The following is a 17933-nucleotide window of genomic DNA, read 5'->3' as shown; positions in this document are numbered from 1 at the left end:
ATAATATGAAAAAAATGATTGATCTTAAAACAAAGAAAAAAAAGGAACAAGCTCACCCCTATATACTTTTCATGTTTAGATTGGGTCCTCTGCTTCTGCTTTTGTTTGTTTTCCTTCAGATAATATGGGAAAAGATGTCTAGGTCGTAGCACCTTGTGCGGCACACAGGACAGACGCTGTTCATCTGTAACCATTGTGTCAGGCAAGGGACATGGAAGGTATGGTGGCAGGAGGATACAGCCATTTTGATTCCAAATTCAATGTCAGACATGCAGATGGTACAGTACTCTATGTCCTCTCCTTCTGCAACAGCGCGTCTGCTGTAGTTAGGAATACTGTGCAGAATGGGTCTCAAGATGTTCTCCAGCCTCAGGAGTGCCCCCTCAGTGCAGCTGCCTGATTTGCACTGGCACTGGGCTAATTTCTTCCTCTTCCCAATGATGATCCAGCTCTTTCTCTTCCCGATGATGTTGCCCTTCTTCCCAAAGATGGTCCAGCTCTTCATCTTCTGAATGATGGTCCAGCTCTTCCTCCTCTGGATGATGGTCCAGCTCTTCCTCCTCTGGATGATGGTCCTGCTCTTCCTCTGCTGGATGATGGTTCACCATTGGATGGTCTGCGGCATCCAGACCTCAGCCATGTCTCATTGATGTTACGGTTTGTTCACATTAGCAGCATCTTCCCACTGATATTACACAGCGATACAAGTGGGAAATTACTAGAGATGAGCGGGTTCGGTTCTCAGAGAACCGAACCGCACCGAACCTCACGCTCTGAGCCCAGTTCCGAGAACGGCTCAGGTTTTCCCGCCTGACTCGTAAACCCGAACGAGGCAAAACATCATCCCGCTGTCGGATTCTCGCGGGATTTGGATTCCATATAAGGAGATGCACGTCGCGGCCATTTTCACTCCAGTCTCAGAGAATGTAGTGAGAGGATGTGTCTCCGTCCTCAGTGTCTGTGTGGGGGCGGGAAAGTGGGGTGGTGAGTCTTATGCTCTGTTGTGCTGCGTAGTCCAGTCCAGTGTAGTCAGTGTATTGTGCTGCATCAGTCCAGCCAGTCACAGTGTTGGTGTCCTCTGCTGCTATATGTCCCCAGTTCTGCTGACTGCTGTATAAGTCCCTTGCAGTTTTGCTGTGTTGTCTTGCATCAGACCAGGGGTAGAGTCCCTCTTGTGCAGCATCAGTCCAGTGACCAGTCACAGTGGTGGTGTCCTCTGCCATATATCCAGTGTAGCTGTATAAGTCCCTTTCAGTGGTGCTGTGTTGTCCTGCATTAGACCAGGGGAAGTCTCTTGTGCATCAGTCCAGTGACCAGTCACAGTGCTGGTGTCCTCTGCTGCCATATATCCAGTGTTACTGCCATATAATTCCCATGATACTGGCGTATAATGCCCGTGATATTGCCGTATAATTCCCGTGATACTGGCGTATATTTCCTGTGACATTGCCGTATAATTCTCGGAATACTGGCGTATAATTCCTGTGACATTGCCGTATAATTCCTGTGACATTGCCGTATAATTCCTATGATATTGCCGTATAATTCTCGGAATACTGGCGTATAATTCCTATGATATTGCCATATAATTCCTGTGACATTGGCGTATTATTCCTGTGACATTGCCGTATAATTCTCGTAATACTGGCAAATAATTCCTATGATATTGCCGTATAATTCCTGTGACATTGCCGTATAATTCTCGGAATACTGGCGTATAATTCCTGTGACATTGCCGTATAATTCTCGGAATACTGGCGTATAATTTCCGTGATACTGGCGTATAATTCCTGTGATATTGCCATATAATTCCCGTGATACTGACGTATAATTCCAGTTATCCTGCCGTATAATTCCTTATAAATCCATATAATTCCGTATAAATCCAGTCCAGTGGTGCTGCCATATAAATTCAGTGGTGCTGTCCTGTGCTGTATATTATTTACTCCAAATAAAGGGGTTATTAATATTAATTTTTACAGGGTTTGCCCTGTGAGGTGTAGGGGTACGCTCTCTTGTGCTGCATATTGTGTTATATAACTCCAGAAAAATAATGGAGAACAAATATTTGGAGGATAAAATAGGGAAAGATCAAGAACCACTTCCTCCTAGTGCTGAAGCTGCTGCCACTAGCCATGGCATAGATGATGAAATGCCATCAACGTCGCATCCCAAAGCCGATGCCCATTGTGATAGTAGAGGGCGTGTAAAATCCAAAAAGCCAAAGTTCAGTAAAAAGACCCAAAAAAAGAAATTTAAATGGTCTGAGGAGAAACGTAAACTTGCCAATATGCCATTAACGACACAGAGTGGCAAGGAACGGCTGAGGCCCTGACCTATGTTTATGACTAGTGGTTCAGCTTCACATGACGATGGAAGCCCTCATAACTGAGGCCTTGACACTTATGTTGGTGTTAGACGTGCGTCGGTATCCGCCATTAGTGCAGTGGGATTTAGACAATTGATAGAGGTATTGTGTCCCCGGTAACAAATCCCATCTAGATTCAACTTCACTAGGCAGGCGATGCCGAGATTTTGCCAAATAATTCCAGTGATTTGGACGTATAATTATTAATTACAGTGGTCTTGCCAATTAATTCCAGTGATTTGGACGTATAATTACAGTGATTTTGCCAATTAATTCCAGTGATTTGAACATATAATTACAGTGATCTTGCCAATTAATTCCAGTGATTTGGACGTATAATTCCAGTTGGAATTGTTTGTGTCGCTTGGCTTAGTCATACAGCTACCTCATTGCACCTCTTCTACATCTTTGCATGAGGTGCTGTTTGGGGCCTAGTTTTTGAAAAGTGCCATCCTGTGTGACACTGTCGTATGAGTCCAGTGGTACTGCTGTATTAGTCCTGGGGTACTGCCGTATAAGTCCACCAATTGCAGATTTTTTTTTAAAGTGACTGGCGCGTGCTGGAGATGCTGTCAGTGGACCGAACAATTGCGGCCCACTCTCGACATTCAGCCACTGCGTGACACTACTAGATGGGCCAGGTGGTTGTGTTGCTTAGCTTAGTCATACAGCAACCTCGGTGCACCTTCTTTTCTTCTTTGCATCATGTGCTGTTAGGGGCCTTTTTTTGATATCTGCCCTCCTGTCTGCCACTGCAGTGCCATGCCTAGATGAGCCAATTGTTTGTGTCGCTTGGCTTAGTCATACAGCAACCTCGGTGCACCTTTTTTTTTTCTTTGCATCATGTGCTGTTAGGGGCCTTTTTTTTATATCTGCCCTCCTGTCTGCCACTGCAGTGCCACGCCTAGATGGGCCAATTGTTTTTGTTGCTTGGCTTAGTCATACAGCTACCTCATTGCACCTCTTCTACATCTTTGCATGAGGTGCTGTTTGGGGCCTAGTTTTTGAAAAGTGCCATCCGGTCTAACACTGCAGTGCCACTTCTAGATGGGCCAGGTGTTTGTGCCACACACTTGTGTCGCTAAGCTTGGTCATACAGCCACCTCGGTGCAACTTTTAGGCCTAAAAACAATATTGTGAGGTGTTCAGAATAGACTGGAAATGAGTGGAAATGAATGTTATTGAGGTTAATAATACCGTAGGAGCAAAATTACCCCCAAATTCTATGATTTTAGCTGTTTTTATGGGGTTTTTTCCCCCAAAAATCATCCAGATCAAAACCAAAACACGAAAGGGTGGTTTTGGCAAAACCAAGCCAAAAGCAAAACACAAAAAGTGGAATTAGAACCAAAACACAAAACACGAAAAGTGCCAGCCGCACATCTCTAGAAATTACGTGTTAGCGCTGAGGAGTCATTACACCAAAAATGGGGTGATTTGGGGATTCTACTGAAATCATCTCAGTTCTGCTGCTGGACCCATGAGTTCAACTGTCATTGCTGCTGCCATCCCCACTCCTCCATTGGCTATCTCTGTGGCCTCTGTTGTGACTGCTGCCAACATTATAACATTAAATGGGATATATATGTATGTGTATGTATGTTCTCCATATTATATATTAGCACAGGAAAGTTATATTACCATATGCAGAGTTAAACCAATATGCATGTTAGTAAAATAATCTATTACGCAGCACCCCTCCATTCTCCATTCCTCAATGTAACAACAGTATCTGCATAAGAATATATCAAAGGGGACACGCGGTAGTTAAGTACAATTTACATCAAATTTCACATTATTACACATAACTTAATTTATGGACATCTGTAGTTCTTAGATTTTTTTGGCATGTGTAGATTGCACGGGCTGTTGCTGACATTTGGTGAAAATGTCATTATAATAGCCCCATTACAAATATATTTACTACTCCAAGGTTAACACTGACAAAGATGAAACATTTGGCTAAACACTGTAACGTGATGCTTGTTATAAGCTGGTGAGTGCTGCACCTGGCGTATGCTGTTTATCCCTATGGTAAGTGAGGGCACTGGGCCCATGATCAGTATCTGGAGTTCTGATCCTACAAAATTATGTGAACCTTTGCTTTCAGTATCTGGTATGGCCCCATTGTGCAGCAATAACTGCATGTTATTGCATGTTCGCTCAGTAGCGATGCGCTCGCATGTTAAGGGTAGCCGTCTGCCTGCGCAGCCTAGCTGCAAAGGCAGACAGCTACCCGCATCTTTTGGGTCACATCAGCTGCGTGTGGCATCATGCAGCTGCCGCGGCCCGCCCCACAAATGGTCTGGACATGCCTGCGTTGTCCGACCATGGCCCCCAAACGGTGCATCAACGCCCACAAAAAGCAGCAGCAACGCCCCATCACCGCGCCTCCTCACAGAAGTTAGACTGGGATCGCATGCGCTTGCAATTTAAGACCTTGCAGATGCACACATCAGCGTGCACGCAAGCGCACATGTGCTGAAATCACCTAATAGCGATTTCATCACAATAGCGGCTGATGCTGAATCAGTCCCAAAGGTCAGAATTAAAATCTTATTTCCGCTGGCAGCCACTAGATGGCATCGATCGGATGTAGCTCTGTTGGAGCGCGATCGGGGTCTACATTTCACTTTAGACGGAAAATCGGGGGCGATAACATTTGAATTCACCCCATAGAATTGTACGGTAGATAAGAACCACTTGGCCCGTCTGGTCTGCCCTTTTTTAATCATAAATTGTTACCTCATACCCTATTTGTTCCTTATTTCTTTGTAAGTATATCCTTATGTCTGTCTCAAGCATGTTGATATTTCTCTACTGCAACAGCCCCTCTCGGCGCGCCAGGTCCCATGAGACTCTGCTAGCAGATGTCTTTTTTGCAGAAAATGCATCTTCGTCGCAGTGCAACTTGGATGCACCAGAAGACTGCTGATTAGTTTGATACGTGATATTTGTGTGCAACTGTGTCTCTAAATCTGAATGTGCAGTACTATGATGCAGCGACCATGGATTTTTACCATGCCAAGTACCATTGTGCTTGGTATACAAATTCAGCCGCACAAAGATATACAAATGTCACGTTAAATGAATCAGCACAGTCTGTCAAAGCAGGGTTGCACAGGAGCTGCCGGCTCACTCGTGCCAGGCATCTCGCGCCATGTGGCGTATTGATGCTAGATATATGAGGACACATCTGTCAACACCAGAGGCGAATTTGCCATAGGGCTCACCAGGAAGATTCCTGGTAGGCCAACGTGTATATCGGGCCAGTTTTGTGTGTTGTCATTTGGCCCCACCCCCCACATGACAGGCAGCCCACCACACTCAGTACACTGCATTGTCCCCATTCATTCCGTTATTCCATCTATGCAGTACAGCAACTCTGTCATCCAGTGATGCTGCTATGGCTACACGGTATGTTATCTCTCTTGTGCTACCCATGTTGGGCCACTTCTACAGAATTTTACGGGCCACTTTTAGTTCCCAATCCGCCCCTGGTCTCAGATACAACTGTAGCAAAAGATGCAAGGAATACCGCAATTGCATACATTCAGGCCCTATGAGGAAGGATCCCGCCCACCTCCTCATTAGACCACATCCCCATTAGGGCTGCTTCCATAAATTTCCCAGACTGGTTTTCCATCCCAATCCGCCCCTGGTCAACACCATAGTTCCACATGTGTGCACATAAATTTGAAATATTTTCTTTTGGAATTTTGCTTTAAGTATTCTTCTTCTATCCCAACCACATCACACAGTTGAATGAATTGACTGTCATCATCCCAGCTCTTCTTTTATAGTAGAAATTCCTGATAATATAATTATATAAATCTAGGGGCTGAAGCAGAATGAGTGCTACACCGATTGGATCATGCATGATCTTCTGGCATTGCTCAGAAACCCAATATGCACATTCCTGTTCGTACACCTGCCAACACCAGTAACTTACACACCCCTACAGCTGGAGAAGTGGAGTGGGGAAGTGACAGGGCATTGCAACCTAAGGTGTACTTACACAAGTACGGCTCACCTGCAGAACCACACATATACACTTATTAAGAAGATTGTCTTTTGCACCTGCTATAGGGAAGGCGAGAGCGGGCACGCTTTACCCAGATCCAGCACTTTGGTCAGCGAGAGAGAAGAGACTACAACAGCGTCTCTCGCCAGCCCAGCACATCCTGCTTGGTTTGTGTGGTCATTCCTCTCTGTCAGTTTGTGTGGTCGGTACTCTCTCTCTCTGTGATGAGTGGTGGGCGAGAAGTGTTTGCTCTCGACACCCCCCCCCCCCCCCGCCCCTCTAACTAGCAACAGGCGTGCATAGTATATTATTACCCTTATAGTAAGGAGGGGGCCTGGCCACACCTCCCCAAGATAACCACGCCTCCTCCCAGTGTTGGGGCCCGTCACAGCTGTTGCCAACCCTGGCTGCTGCTTATGATTTGTTTATTTTTGCATATTTGCAACTTTGCTAAAATTTTATTGTATATTAAGCTATTGCAATGATTCAAGCTATTTAGCCTGTCCAGTGGAGTTGAAGTTTCGGGCAACTGGAAACCCCCCTGCATTTGCCTATGTGCAGGTATTATGTTTTTGTGTGCTTCTTTAAGCAAACAAAAGTATGACGGGAGTTTTATTGTTGCCCTAATAGTGAATGCATTTTTTGAAAGCAATGACTATAAACATGGGTGTAAGTATGGGTGGCATATGCCTGACTTAAACACAGCGCAGATATATACTGGTGCCAACCTGCATGCATCTTGCAATAGTCGAAGCTTTGCATACAGATACGATTGTACTTGCATTTTGGGGCACTGTTGTGACCAACTCTTCATCAGGCCCTATGTTTTTATTTACCCATGACCTTTTATGTAATAGTTATCAATGACTCATTAATAAAAATGGGAAGCGGGGGCAGTACACACATAATACATAATCATCCAATCCATGAGGTATTCTACTTGAGCACATCCAGTGGATGAAGACTTTGATTGCTCCTGCTGCTAGCACATAAGCTCTCCAGCTCTCAGCCAAGGCATCACCCCACTATCAGTAGGTACAGCTCTGTGCAAAGACCAGTGGAGATCTGGGAAAGTGCCATACTTCACCATGTTCTATTCTTTTCAGTATATCTAAATATCATGCTTCAGTAGATTATTCCTTAGCATGTAATTTAAATGCATTTTTGAAATTCCTTGTTTCTTGATCTATGAGAGGACTTTTATACAGGGTCACCGATAGGCACACTTCCCAATCATCTCAATTTTGGTGGGACAGTCGATACTGTAGAGGGACTCAGTTGAGAGATGATTCCTTTCTGCATACACCTCCAGTGCTTGTTGCAATAAAATCATTTTTTTATTTTGCACCAACTATGATCCTGCTGTTCACCTAGCATTCTGTAGTCCTGTCCCTTGTCCTAATTTCAAACTTCCAGCTGGTATGTGATAGGAGGAGGCAGGTACAGTTTACCACTGAGTCTCTGCGTTGGTGGTAGTGTACTGTGAATGGGGCTATGAACTTCCATGATCTTATCCGAGTTGGATTGTGGGTGAGGATGAGCGACTGTGTTGATTGAATTAGTTTGCGTGGTATTAGCCCTGAAACTGTACATGCAGCAGCTGCTTTTGCTGCTGACCGCACATGTGTGGTGGCCATACTGCAGTAACTAGCTGGGGTCCTGTATTCATTTTTATTGTCTGACGGGGTCCCAGTGCAAAATAGTTTGCTAACCCCTGCACTAGAGGGAAACATAGATGACAACTGTCTATCCATACGAAATGTTTTCACTTGATTGAATTCAATTGGTACATTTATTTTGTATTTATGTCTATTGATGCAGCTAGAAGCCAGGGGCAGGTCCCCTCTCTGACTGGGCCCTGGACTCCAGTCCCTGCAGTCCCCCCTCATGGTGGTCCTGTGCCCGGACCCAAAGATTTTTGTATGCAACCATATGAGGCTGCAAACTAAAATCTGTGAGGCCATAGGGTACCGTAAGTGCGCCATATAGCCATACTTATTCGCGGCTAGTTGGATTGACCCCAAAAAGTAATGAGTCATGCCTCAACTGCATCATGATACACTTAAAGCTTTCATGACTTAGACACATTTAGGATACTATGCTAGGCTGTACATATCTTAGGATATACACACAATTGCATTATTTCTAACCCATTTTACATCTGTATTTTGTAAGATGATATATTTAGACTCTAGATCAGGCTCATTGGCAAAATGGCAGCTACTCCTATGTAAATCCAGCTGTGCTGTGATAGGTAACGTTTCTTGTATGACTTTTGGTTTCTTCAGCCAATACTAACACCGCAGTTTTTAATGCACAGAAACAAATAAGTGCACATCCCTAATTCCAAAACAAGGTATACCCACTTTTACTTGCTTTAAAGGTAATGGGCTAAATGTTATAGCCCGTGAGGAGTAGAAAGGGCAAGATTTCGTGTGTCTGGACAGATTTTTAAAGAGGCAATCATTTACACTGCACATTTTGCCTAATATATCACTTGGAAATTACTCGCTTTTAGATTTGTATACCACTAGTCAATGTAGATCATTGTTTTTACATGACATAAGCCTATTTGATATTCTGTCTAAGCAAAGTCTTGTTCAGAGTCTGTCAGGGCATGCTGGGACTTATTGTTCCATGTCTGTTGGAAAGCATCTGCCGTAATCATATTGCCATGTAGCTAGGATCCATGTAATAACCTGTAGAGGCTTTATACAAGTTAAGAGATGAGTTTGCAGTGCCTTTTGTTAGCCATAAAAGACTGTAAAATAAATAGCTGTGCGAATGGCTTTTTTGATTAATGGAACGGAACTTCTGTTTTATATGGACAGTCTGATATTTGACTTGCTTAATTGTAATTGATATGAAAGGAATTATAGACACACAATTTACATTAATGTCATTGCGTTTTGATTAACAGTAACTAATAACTTGCTTTGCTAAAACCACAGTGGCACCATTTCATATTTAGGCTGAATTTGTGCTGTATGTGTGCATTAAATTTTGTCTTCACTTGTATAGGTTGTGGCTCTCTCACATCTTCTGATGATGAACAATCAATGAAAATATTTATAGAAAAGGGTACAGTATTCGTTGTTCATAATATTACACAGTGTCATACAGCTTCAGCCATCTTGATGTTAGACACTGACATCTTGTATTGACGTGTTATTTGCAGTGAAGAGCAAGGGCAGAAAGTTTTCCAGGGCGATAGCCACTGACATAGGTAGGACAGACACAATTCTCCTGTTATCCTATTCTTGTGTCTTGCTCTGTGCCAAACTAACCTCAAGGGGAAAGGTAAACCATCTCTTCTTTTGTTGCAAAATGGCAATCACTTTGCTGCTTCTGTTTGGAGTTTGGGGACGTAATTAACACAAATCAGGGATGATGGGAAGATAATTCTACAAATTTTCTAGGATTAATACTTTCTTGGTTAATCGGGTGGGAACTGACTGGGAAGTAGCAAGGTTCAATTAATACAACAGTCACTGGCACCCAACTGACACATACACTTACAAAAGAAAAAAAATAAGTAATAGACATTTTAATAAATTATCCGATTTGTTGTATTTGTAAATTGAACCATGCTACTTAACCAGTCAGAAACCAGGTGCAGGGAACGGAACACTTGGGCTGGATGTTGGCTTTTGAATGTGGTATTTGGCAATCTGCTTACTTTTTTCCTAGGGGAATAGGAAGCTGTCTTACATTTGTAAATCATTGTTTATGTCTGTCCATGCACTAACCTTATTATTGTGTTAAAGTATATAAGTAATTTATTGAATCACCTGTTCTAAAAATTTAATTGTGTGATCAGCTAATTAATTATGCGCATTCCAAATGATACTGCTTTGCTTCAAACTCTTAAGTGATGATCAAAGGTTCCCTCTCCAAGAGCCCAGGTATGGTATTAGCCTCCATATAACACACTATAGTAAGCATACAAGTCATTTGTATACATTTAGAATACGATTTATGTTCATGTTGAAGGTATCTGATGTGAGCGTTGTGCCAGCTGGAGATATTATAACAAGGATCCCAGCCATGGTGACACAAATAAACAATCACAGTCAAGTGACGTATATGTCGCAAGATGCCAAAGGAGGGGGGAAATCTGTTTATCATAGACTTTATTTTTACTGAAGCCTGTATAGTTAGTCATTTTGTTAACAATAAGCCCATGATTAATTGACCTGATGATCTAAACAACACACTTACAGTATGTGCTTATTTACCTCTAATATTGTAACTGCTATTATTACTGTAATATACCACACATGTTTCCGCTTTATCATCAGTGTGATGAAAACTAATAGGACTCAGTCAATTAAGTGTGTGACTCATGTTACATTACACACCAACCCATTTCTTTGTTTCTGTGGCCTTGTTATAATTCATAATAATGACTGGTTTATTTTCCATCTGAAAATTATATATTAATGCATTTTTCGTGCATGATTTTTGGTGCTGCCAATCTTTTACATGATCAGTATTGGGAAATAAATGGAGTCTGAGGGGTTAATGCATGGGTCTTCATCCTGTGGCCCTCCAGCTGCTGTGAAACTACACATCCCAGCATGCCCTGCCACAGATTTGCTAGTAAGGTTTGCTAAAACTGAGGCAGGGCATACTGGGATGTGTAGTTCCACAGCAGCTGGAGGGCCGCAGGTTGAAGACCCATGGGTTAATGTAATAGCCCTGATAATATAACAATTCAATTTAAGGGGTTCATGGGTGGCAAAAAAATTAAATAACTACCAAAGCATAAGCCTAGACTGAGGGATAAATGTAATAGCCTACAAACTGCAGACATTGGCTGGTTCCAGGCGAGCCTGGCCAATGTTTTAAAGATGCAATTATTTAAAAGACGCAACCAGGTTGGTTTTGCCTTCTATATGATTGACTCTTTAAAACATCGGCCACACTCGCCGGGAAGCTGCTGATGCCTGCAGTTTGAAGGCTATTACATTTACCCCTCAGCTTATGTTTGGTAATTATTTAATTTGTAATACCGTTACAAGGTGTAACAAAGTTAGTGAAATATGTACCATCTCCTGGGGTAGTGCGTAGAAGCCGGGAGATCCGATAAGTGCAAAGTTTCTGGTGCAACTAGTCTACTCTCAACCAGTTTTATTAAGCAGAAAAATTAAATGAAAAATAAATCAAAATAAACTCCTTGCCATCTGGCCCTAACAAACCATAAGTCACTCATGACTAACACTGCAATACCATAAGCAACATGTCACCCAGTATAGCTCAGTTGTATCCAGTAGCAGGTTTTCTCTCACGGAGACTATACAGCCTCCTTTTCCAAGGCTAAGAGAGTCCTACAGATCAGGCTAGCAGCCTTTCAACTGATGCAGGTGAAATCATTAATTAGCCTGATCTGAGGCTACAAGCCCTAAGACCCTAAATAGACCTAATGGATGAAGCCCGCCCTCTCCTCTCACATCCATACCCCAGAACCCTTTTCTGACACTTACTAAAAGCCCTCAGAAGAACCAACAAAACATTCCTGGGTATTAAAACACGATAGCCGGTTTCTAGGTCGACATGGTTACTAGGTCAATATGTACTAGGTTGACATGAGAAAAGGTCTACATGAGTTTTTTGCAATTTTTTTTTATTTTTCAAACTTTTTCATACTTTACGATCCACGTGGACTACAATTGGGAACGGTAACCTGTTCCAAGTGCAGCGGTAGCGATGCGAGGCACCCTGTCCGAAGCATGCAAGGGAACATGGTGCACTAATTGGTGTTCCCGATCACTTTACGAAGAAAACAAGAACAAAAAAAAAAAAACTTAGTTACTGTCGGCCATTAGTGGTCGACCTAGACACTGTCAACCTAAGTGTGGTCGACCCTATGAGCCACACCCTTAAAATACATAGGTAAGAAACCTGGGGCAAATATACCTGCCTTCAAAAACTATTCCAATGCTCTTGTTACAAAGGCCAGGACAGCCCTATTTGCTATATGTACATTTCAGAGCTGAATAAAATTATATTGTCCAAGTGCACAGTCCCTTTAGTGTATTGTATTTATTTGCCCCCCTCCTTTTTTTTTGTTGACTCTGAAGCTATTTTGAAAACTTTTTTAACCTGGTTCTTTCTTATTCACCGATAACATCCTTGTTTCATATTTTGCATTATAGCTTGTGTTCTAATAAATATTATTAAATGAAAAGCTAGTAAAATAATACCGTTTATTTTCTTCTTTTGTGAAAATATAATCAAGTAATTATGACATTTGTCAAAATACTTTATAGAGAAATTGAGCACTCATCTGAAAGTAGAAACGTATACAGTGGATTTTGCAGGGCTGCAAAAGGAGAAATTATTTTTTGTTGCTTTATGTCAAATTTACATAAATTAAGTTCTGTCAGACAGCAGAATATGGCGTTACTATTCACCACAATCATCTTCAGCTCAGATCACAGATCATGTGTTCTCATTACCGAACTTAAGTTTTGTTGCTGAAATACGTATCATATATGGGCTGTATGGGGTAAGAGCCACCTCCCATAGGAAGATACAGGTCCTTGGATGGAACGCAGGATGTGATGTAAGGATGGAACTATGGGGGTCATTCCAAGTTGATCGCTCGCTAGCAGTTTTTGGCAGTCGTGCAAACGCTAAGCCGCCATTGTGCCGTTTAAGAGTAGCTTCAGACCTACTCCTAGCTTGCGATCACTTCAGACTGTTCAGTTCCGGATTTGACGCCACAAACACGCCCTGCGTTTGCCCAGCCACGCCTGCGTTTTTACGAGCACTCCCTGAAAGCGGTCAGTTGACACCCAGAAACGCCCCTTTCCTGTCAATCACTCTGCGGCTGCCATTGCGACTGAAAAGCTTCGCTAGACCTTGTGTAAAAATACTTTGCCCGTTGTGAAAGTACGTCAGGCATGCGCACTGCGCTGCATACGGATGCGCAGAAGTAACTTTTTTCATCATCGCTGCGCAGCGAACATTTTTAGCTAGCTATCAACTCGGAATGACCCCCTAAATGTGTTGTACACTGCTTGGATTATTCCAGTCTAATGTTGTTAATGCGTCATGTCAGTTTATAGACAAATCTAATAGCCAGCACTACACATACATTTCATTTCATTATTTCTCTAACGTCCTAGTGGATGCTGGGGACTCCGTAAGGACCATGGGGAATAGCGGCTCCGCAGGAGACTGGGCACAGCTAAGAAAGAATTAGGACTACCTGGTGTGCACTGGCTCCTCCCACTATGACCCTCCTCCAAACTTCAGTTGGAATCCTGTGCCCGGCCGAGCTGGATGCACACTAGGGGCTCTCCTGAGCTCCTAGAAAGAAAGTATATGTTAGGTTTTTTATTTTACAGTGAGATCTGCTGGCAACAGACTCACTGCAGCGAGGGACTAAGGGGAGAAGAAGCGAACCTACCTAACTGGTGGTAGCTTGGGCTTCTTAGGCTACTGGACACCATTAGCTCCAGAGGGATCGACCGCATGGAACCGGCCTTTGTTGTTCGGTCCCGGAGCCGCGCCGCCGGCCCCCTTACAGAGCCAGAAGCAAGAAGAATCCGGAAAATCGGCGGCAGAAGACATCAGTCTTCACCAAGGTAGCGCACAGCACTGCAGCTGTGCGCCATTGCTCCTCATACACACTTCACACTCCGGTCACTGAGGGTGCAGGGCGCTGGGGGGGGGGGGGGGCGCCCTGAGAAGCAATAAATACACCTTGGCTGGCAAATATATCACAATATATAGCCCCAGAGGCTATATATGTGATAAATACCCCTGCCAGAATCCATAAAAAAGCGGGAGAAAAGTCAGCGAAAAAGGGGCGGAGCTATCTCCCTCTGCACACTGGCGCCATTTTTCCCTCACAGTTCCGCTGGAAGGAAGCTCCCTGACTCTCCCCTGCAGTCTACACTACAGAAAAGGGTAAAAAAGAGAGGGGGGGCACTAAATTTAGGCGCAAAATACATATATAGCAGCTATAGGGGATATAATTTAGTTAATCCCTGTATTATATAGCGCTCTGGTGTGTGCTGGCATACTCTCTCTCTGTCTCCCCAAAGGGCTTTGTGGGGTCCTGTCTTCTGTCAGAGCATTCCCTGTGTGTGTGCGGTGTGTCGGTACGGCTGTGTCGACATGTTTGATGAGGAGACTTATGTGGAGGAGGAGCAGGTGCCTATAAATGTGTTGTCACCCCCTGCGGGGCAGACACCGGAGTGGATGGACTTGTGGAAGGAATTACGCGAAAGTGTCGACTCCTTACATAAAAAATTTGACGACATGCCAAATGTGGGGCAGCCGGCTTCTCAGCCCGTGCCTGCCCAGACGTCTCAAAAGTCATCAGGGGCTCTAAAACGCCCGCTACCTCAGGTGACAGACACAGATGTCGACACGGATACTGATACCAGTGTCGACGACGAAGAGACTAATGTAATGTCAAATAGGGCCACTCGTTATATGATTGAGGCAATGAAAAATGTTTTACACATTTCTGAGGTGACCCCAGGTCCCATAAGGTGGATAAAGCACTTACGCGCTTATCAAAAAAGGTGGCACTGCCGTCCCAAGATACGGCAGCCCTAAAGGAACCTGCTGACAGAAAGCAGGAGGCTCTCCATAAAGCTATACAGGTATATACACACACTGGTATTATACTGAGACCAGCTATTGCCTCAGCATGGATGTGCAGTGCGGCAGCTGCATGGTCAGACTCCCTGTCAGAGAACATTGACACCCTAGACAGGGACACTATATTGCTAAACATAGAGCATATTAAAGACGCTGTCTTTTACATAAGAGATGCACAGAGGGATATTTGCCGGCTGGCATCAAAAATAAGTGCACTGTCCATTTGTGCCAGGAGAGGGTTATGGACCCGAGTGGACAGGGGATGCAGATTCCAAAAGGCACATGGAAGTTTTGCCTTATAAGGGTGAGGAGTTGTTCGGGGATGGTCTTTCAGACTTAGTTTCCACAGCAACAGCTGGGAAGTCGGCATTTTTGCCACATGTCCCCTCACAACCAAAGAGAGCACCGTATTATCAGGTGCAGTCCTTTCGCCCCCAAAAGAGCAGACGGGGTAGAGGCGCGTCCTTTCTGCCCAGAGGCAGAGGTAGGGGAAAAAGGCTGCAGCATACAGCCACTTCCCAGGAACAAAAGTCCTCCCCCGCTTCTTCTGCTAAGTCCGCCGCATGACGCTGGGGCTCAGCAGGCGGAGCCAGGTACGGTGGGGGGCCGTCTCAAAAACTTCAGCAATCAGTGGGCTCGCTCACAGGTAGATCCCTGGATCCTTCAAGTGGTATCTCAGGGGTACAGGCTGGAATTCGAGACATTCCCCCCCCCCCCCCCCCCGCCGTTTCCTCAAATTTGCCTTACCAACGACTCCTTCAGAAAGGGAGGCTGTGTTAGAGGCAATTCACAAGCTGTATTCCCAGCAGGTGATAGTCAAGGTGCCCCTACTTCAACAAGGACGGGGTTACTATTCCACAATGTTTGTGGTACCGAAACCGGACGGTTCGGTGAGACCCATTTTAAATTTGAAATCCTTGAACACATATTTGAAAAAATTCAAGTTCAAGATGAATCGCTCAGGGCGGTTATTGCAAGCCTGGAAGAGGGAGATTACATGGTATCTCTGGACATCAAGGATGCTTACCTGCATGTCCCCATTTACCATCCTCACCAGGAGTACCTCAGATTTGTGGTACAGGATTGTCATTACCAATTCCAGACGTTGCCGTTCGGCCTGTCCACGGCACCGAGGGTATTTACCAAGGTAATGGCCGAAATGATGATACTCCTTCGGAAAAAGGGAGTTTTAATTGTCCCAGACTTGGACGATCTCCTGATAAGGGCGAGGTCCAGAGAGCAGTTGTTGGTCGGCGTAGCATTATCTCAGGAGATGCTACACCAGCACGGTTGGATTCTGAATATTCCAAAGTCTCAGCTGGTTCCGGCGACACGTATACTGTTCCTAGGGATGATTCTGGACACGGTCCAGAAAAAAGTGTTTCTCCCAGAGGAGAAAGCCGAGGAGCTGTCGTCTCTAGTGAGAGGCCTCCTGAAACCAAAACAGGTGTCGGTGCATCATTGCACGCGAGTCCTGGGAATGATGGTAGCTTCCTACGAAGCGATTCCATTCGGCAGGTTCCATGCCAGAACTTTTCAGTGGGACCTGTTGGACCAATGGTCCGGATCGCATCTTCAAATGCATCGGTTGATAACCCTGTCTCCAAGGACCAGGGTGTCTCTGCTGTGGTGGCTGCAGAGTGCTCATCTCAGAGAGGGCCGCAGATTCGGCATACAGGACTGGGTCCTGGTGACCACGGATGCCAGCCTTCGGGGCTGGGGGGCAGTCACTCAGGGAAGAAACTTCCAAGGACTTTGGTCGAGTCAGGAGACTTCCCTACACATAAATGTTCTGGAACTGAGGGCCATTTACAATGCCCTAAGTCAAGCAAAGCCCCTGCTTCAAAACCGGCCGGTTCTGATCCAGTCAGACAACATCACGGCGGTCGCCCATGTAAATCGACAGGGCGGCACAAGAAGCAGGGCGGCGATGGCAGAAGCCACAAGGATTCTCCGTTGGGCGGAAAATCACGTGTTAGCACTGTCAGCAGTGTTCATTCCGGGAGTGGACAACTGGGAAGCAGACTTCCTCAGCAGGCACGACCTCCACCCGGGAGAGTGGGGACTTCATCCAGAAGTCTTCCAACTGATTGTAAACCGTTGGGAAAGGCCACAGGTGGACATGATGGCGTCCCGCTTAAACAAAAAGCTGGAAAAATATTGCGCCAGGTCAAGAGACCCTCAGGCGATAGCTGTTGACGCTCTAGTGACACCGTGGGTGTACCGGTCGGTTTATGTGTTCCCTCCTCTTCCTCTCATACCCAAGGTACTGAGGATAATAAGGAGAAGAGGCGTAAGAACTATACTCATTGTTCCGGATTGGCCAAGAAGAGCTTGGTACCCGGAACTTCAAGAAATGATCTCAGAGGACCCATGGCCTCTGCCGCTCAGACAGGACCTGCTGCTGCAGGGGCCCTGTCTGTTCCAAGACTTACCGTGGCTGCGTTTGACGGCATGGCGGTTGAACGCCGGATCCTAAAAGAAAAGGGTATTCCGGAGGAAGTCATTCCTACGCTTATTAAAGCTAGGAAAGATGTAACCGTACAACATTATCACCGCATATGGCGAAAATATGTTGCGTGGTGTGAGGCCAGGAAGGCCCCAACGGAGGAATTCCAGTTAGGTCGATTTCTGCACTTCCTACAGTCAGGGGTGACTATGGGCCTAAAATTGGGTTCCATTAAGGTCCAGATTTCGGCTCTGTCGATTTTCTTCCAAAAAGAACTGGCTTCACTGCCTGAAGTTCAGACATTTGTCAAGGGAGTGCTGCATATTCAGCCTCCTTTTGTGCCCCCAGTGGCACCGTGGGACCTCAACGTGGTGTTGGGTTTCCTAAAGTCACATTGGTTTGAGCCACTCAAAACCGTGGATTTAAAATATCTCATGTGGAAAGTGGTCATGCTTTTGGCCTTGGCTTCG

At 44.8% G+C, this 17933-nt stretch overlaps 1 protein-coding gene across 2 annotated transcripts in view; it reads left to right on the top strand.

The window, feature by feature from the left end:
• Window positions 1–17933, top strand: part of STXBP5 (syntaxin binding protein 5) — a 698920-nt gene that overhangs the window by 633351 nt on the left and 47636 nt on the right. The window contains exons 20-21 of one of the 2 annotated variants that reach the window (XM_063917878.1): window positions 9414–9473; window positions 9571–9618. The exons of the other annotated variant lie outside the window; for it this stretch is intronic. Coding sequence (XP_063773948.1) covers window positions 9414–9473; window positions 9571–9618 — 108 coding nt within the window. The remainder of the gene's footprint in view (window positions 1–9413; window positions 9474–9570; window positions 9619–17933) is intronic. 2 annotated transcript variants of the gene reach the window in all.

Source organism: Pseudophryne corroboree, chromosome 4 (assembly GCF_028390025.1).
Source record: "Pseudophryne corroboree isolate aPseCor3 chromosome 4, aPseCor3.hap2, whole genome shotgun sequence".
Classification (NCBI taxonomy): domain Eukaryota; kingdom Metazoa; phylum Chordata; class Amphibia; order Anura; family Myobatrachidae; genus Pseudophryne; species Pseudophryne corroboree.
This window is presented reverse-complemented; position numbering and strand designations above follow the sequence as displayed.